Here is a 4,015-nt window from a genome sequence, read left to right as displayed (position 1 = left end):
TAATATAAAAATATATTTTCTGAAATTGCAAATTATTTAAAATATAAAAATATAATTTTCAACAGAGAGAATTTATCAAAATAGAAAACAAATGAAGTTTGAAGTTTAAAAATAATAGGATCGACCACTCACGACTAGCTAGCGCGGACGCGCGACTGCGCGTTCGGGACCACTCTGCTTTAGTAGTACCCTTATACTCTGTGTGTTTTCAAACGCATGGATATAGGTGTCAAATTTGTTCCAATAACTTTCGAGTGATAGATAGATAGAGACAGACAGATAGCTCGCTCCGGCCAGTCATGGTATTAGCTGTCAGTAGCCAAAGAATCAACTCAAACCAGCAGTAACAGAGAGAGGGCACTTCCCTTACTGTTCTGGGTGACCGTGCTTTTGTGGGATTTCCACGAATAGTCTTCAAAGGTCTTCCATCTTTTGGGGGAATTATTTCTTCTTTTAATTTTTTTTTGCTTCCTAATTGTTTACCTTTTCCCACACACCTCTACATAATCTCACACTATCGCCCTCTATCATTCCCAATGTTTCTGTCAACCCTTTATGGTTAGTAAAGAAATTATTATTATGCCGAGGTCGACTTTGTCTTTCATCCTTTCGGAGTCCATAAAATAAGGGTATTCTTTGGAATACCAAGAGCGTCTATTTTTGTTTAGCCGTAAATCAACCTTGTTAAAATTGGCTTTTGATTAAATTCATCCCTAACTATGCCGTGTTTGTAGGGGTATCATTATGTAATTTTTTTTAATTTTCATTAATTAAGACAGTAAGGTTGTGACGTGAGAGAGATTTGGTTGCTATTTCTAACAGGTCGAGCTACCACGTAAGGTTGTGAATTAGCAGAATCAGAATTTGAATCTCTTCATTGTTGACATTACGGCATAACTCTGGCGGGTAAAACCCTGTAGTTATGCCGACATTACTTTTCATCATTACCTGGGTGATAAAAAGAAAAAACAGTTAAGTAAAATAAGTGACATTTCCCTACTCCTAATATTTATGGTCTTGTTTCTATTGTTAACATTTTTGTCAGATTTTAAAATATCTAAACGTGGTACATGGTTTCTAATCATGGATAGCCATTTCACATCTTTTGCATCTCTAATATCATTAAGGAAGGTATGAACCTTTGACTTCAATTATAATGCAGTAAATTATAATAATTGTATTTTCTTTTGTGTATTTTTCTGTTGTTTTTGTTTACATCTTAGCATATATTCTAACACTTCCCCTCTATTATAAATGTGTGCCCTCACACCTTCGTAACAAAACCCTGGTATATGAAATTACATAGTTTGAGAAAAGAGGGTTGTTGAGATTGTTGTGACTGATACTCAACTTGAATATCAAATGAAAAAGGAGAGAAAACACAGTGTACTCTGCAACAAGCATCCAATGACCAAATGCTGCTGTCAAACCAGCTGGTATGTTATGTTTTGAATGTCTCCTCTGAATTCAAATCCAGCTTGTATAGCTGGCCAAACCTACTTCCTGGAAAAGAAAAAAACATATTGGACTTGAGTTGGAGAGGAGCTAAACAACAGCAACAATGTTTCTTTCAATCTCTTTGGGGGTGAGAAAATAATTTTTAAATGTCACACATTTGGATGGAGGGTATAGTCAGTTAAATTGAACCCAGAACTTGGCTGTGCTTTATCATCTTCGGAAAGACAATTGGGTAATTTTTCAGATTAACACCCGCACGATTACCTAACCCTAACCTTAAACTTAACCCCTAACCCTAAAACCCTAACCCTGATCCTAAAACCGTAACCCTAACACTTACCCTAACCCTGACCCTAAAACGCTAACTCGAACACCCTAGTGAAAATCGTGCGGGTTTCAATCTGAAAAATTATCGACAATTGTTGTTGTTGTTACCATTAAGGTGGAGGTAGTTTTCAGTTGTGTTTCTTTGTTTGTCCGTGGACAAGATATCTCAAGAACCACTGGATGGATTCGGGTAACTGGCACGAAATGATTAGATTTTGGGATCGATCCGGTACTAGACAAGGATCCTAGATTATTTGTTATATTTACTTTACATGATTACAGCTTACGTTAACTTTCATGTGATTCTCAATTATCTCCTTTTAGGCTGTTTCCAAAGTTTTATTTTTGTTTCTTCAGTTTTGATTTTGCTCGTATCTCTATCTTAGTAGAAACTGATGGATAAAGAAATCAAAATACATAAACAAATGGCAGCAAAACCGTTCAGAAATTAAATAACACTAACATATTTTTATATTATATATTTTATATATTATACATGGCCGTTGCCAGTACCGCCTGACTGGCTCCTGTAGGATTTTCGAGCGAGATCGTTGCCAGTGCCCCTGGACTGGCTTGTGCGGGTGGCACATAAAAGACACCATTTCGAGCGTGGCCGTTTTCGTGCGGGTGACACGTAAAAGCACCCACTACACTCTCTGAGTGGTTGGCGTTAGGAAGGGTATCCAGCTGTAGAAACTCTGCCAAATCAGACTGGAGCCTTGTGTTGCCATCCGGTTTCACCAGTCCTCAGTCAAATCATCCAACCCATGCTAGCATGGAAAGCGGACGTTAAACGATGATGATGATACATATTAACACTTTACAGTATACTTACATATATAAATACATCTATACATCGATCTAAAACATACGAGTTGCATACTGGGATCGATCTAATAGACTGGCCCCTCTCCTCAAAAATTTCGGGCCTTGTGCCTATAGTAGAAAGGATTGTTATTATTATTAAGGTGGCGAGCTAGCAGAATCGTTAGCGCGCTGGACGAAATGCTTAGCAGTATTTCACCTCTTGCTATGTTCTGAGTTCAAATTCTGTCAAGGTCGATTTTGCCTTTCATCCTTTCGGTGTCGATTAAATAAGTACCAGTTACGCACTGGGGTCGATGCAATCGACTTTTCCCCTCCCCCAAAATTGCTGCCCTTGTGGCAAAATTTGGAACCATTATTACTATTATTATTATTTAAAGGCAGTTGACGGGGTCGACTTTACTTTTCATCCTTTCAGGGTTGATTTAAATAAGTACCAGTTACACACTGGGGTTGATGTAATCAACTTAATCCCTTCCCCCAAATTTGAGGCCTTGTGCTTCCAGTAGAAAGGATTATTATTATTACTATTTGTTTTTAATAGGAAAAGTTCTGGATCCAAATCAAAAAAATTGAAGAAATCACTGGAAAAAGTTTCCAGTGACTCAGAAGTTCTAGATCCTTCTCTTCGAAATGTTGTTGAAAAACAGACAAAAGCTGAATTAGCTTTTGAAAAAGCTCGTGACAAAAGGGTAAGTATATGATTTCTAAATATACTATTTACAGCTTATCGTCTCTCTCTTTCACACACACATGCACACATATATATAATGTTTACTTTTATGTCAGTTGGAGTCTGTTGGGGAATTCATCATCATCATCATTGTTTAACATTCACCTTCCATGCTGGCATGAGTGGAACAGTTTAACAGGAGCTGACCAGGCAGAGGCTTGCACCAGACTTCTATGACCGTTTTGGCAGTATTTGTACAGCTGGATGCCCTTCCTAACACCAACCACCCAGCAGAGTGGACTTACTTTTTACGTGGCACAAGCACAGTCAAGGTCAGTTTTGGCATGGTTTTTACAGCTGGATGCCCTTCCAAATGCCAACAACTTTCAGGAATGTAGACAGAAACAGGTGTGCTGCTACAAAGGAGATACATGGTTACCCAACCTGAGGGAAGTGCAGGAGAAGGAGAGAGCATGTGAGAGACAGCAGGATAAAGATGGTGGCAGTGTTGAGCATACTCACAAAAGTAAGGGATCAGAATATAAATGAGATGGTCAAGTAAAGGCAGAGAGCGATATAGATAATGGCAAGTGCCAGGGCATACCCTTAAGGTTCAAAAGTCATAATGTAAGTTGCAGGATATTGCCAAAGAAGCGTGATTAGAAGAGTGGAGAGGAGAAGTGAGTGGTGAAAATCTACGTGTATATATATATATATATATATATATAGTGT

General features: G+C 38.2%; 1 protein-coding gene across 1 annotated transcript in view; it reads left to right on the top strand.

Annotated features, from left to right (window-relative positions):
* Positions 1-1,246: 1,246 nt before the first annotated feature.
* Positions 1,247-4,015, top strand: part of LOC106872823 (protein FAM32A-like) — a 10,304-nt gene continuing 7,535 nt past the window's right edge. The window contains exons 1-2 of the mRNA XM_014919948.2: positions 1,247-1,436; positions 3,155-3,302. Of these exons, the coding sequence (XP_014775434.1) occupies positions 1,363-1,436; positions 3,155-3,302 (222 nt within the window). The 5' untranslated portion in view covers positions 1,247-1,362. The remainder of the gene's footprint in view (positions 1,437-3,154; positions 3,303-4,015) is intronic.

This window comes from Octopus bimaculoides, chromosome 7 (genome assembly GCF_001194135.2).
Source record: "Octopus bimaculoides isolate UCB-OBI-ISO-001 chromosome 7, ASM119413v2, whole genome shotgun sequence".
NCBI lineage: Eukaryota > Metazoa > Mollusca > Cephalopoda > Octopoda > Octopodidae > Octopus > Octopus bimaculoides.
The sequence above is the reverse complement of the archived record's forward strand: the minus strand, read 5'-3'. Positions and strand labels throughout refer to the sequence as shown.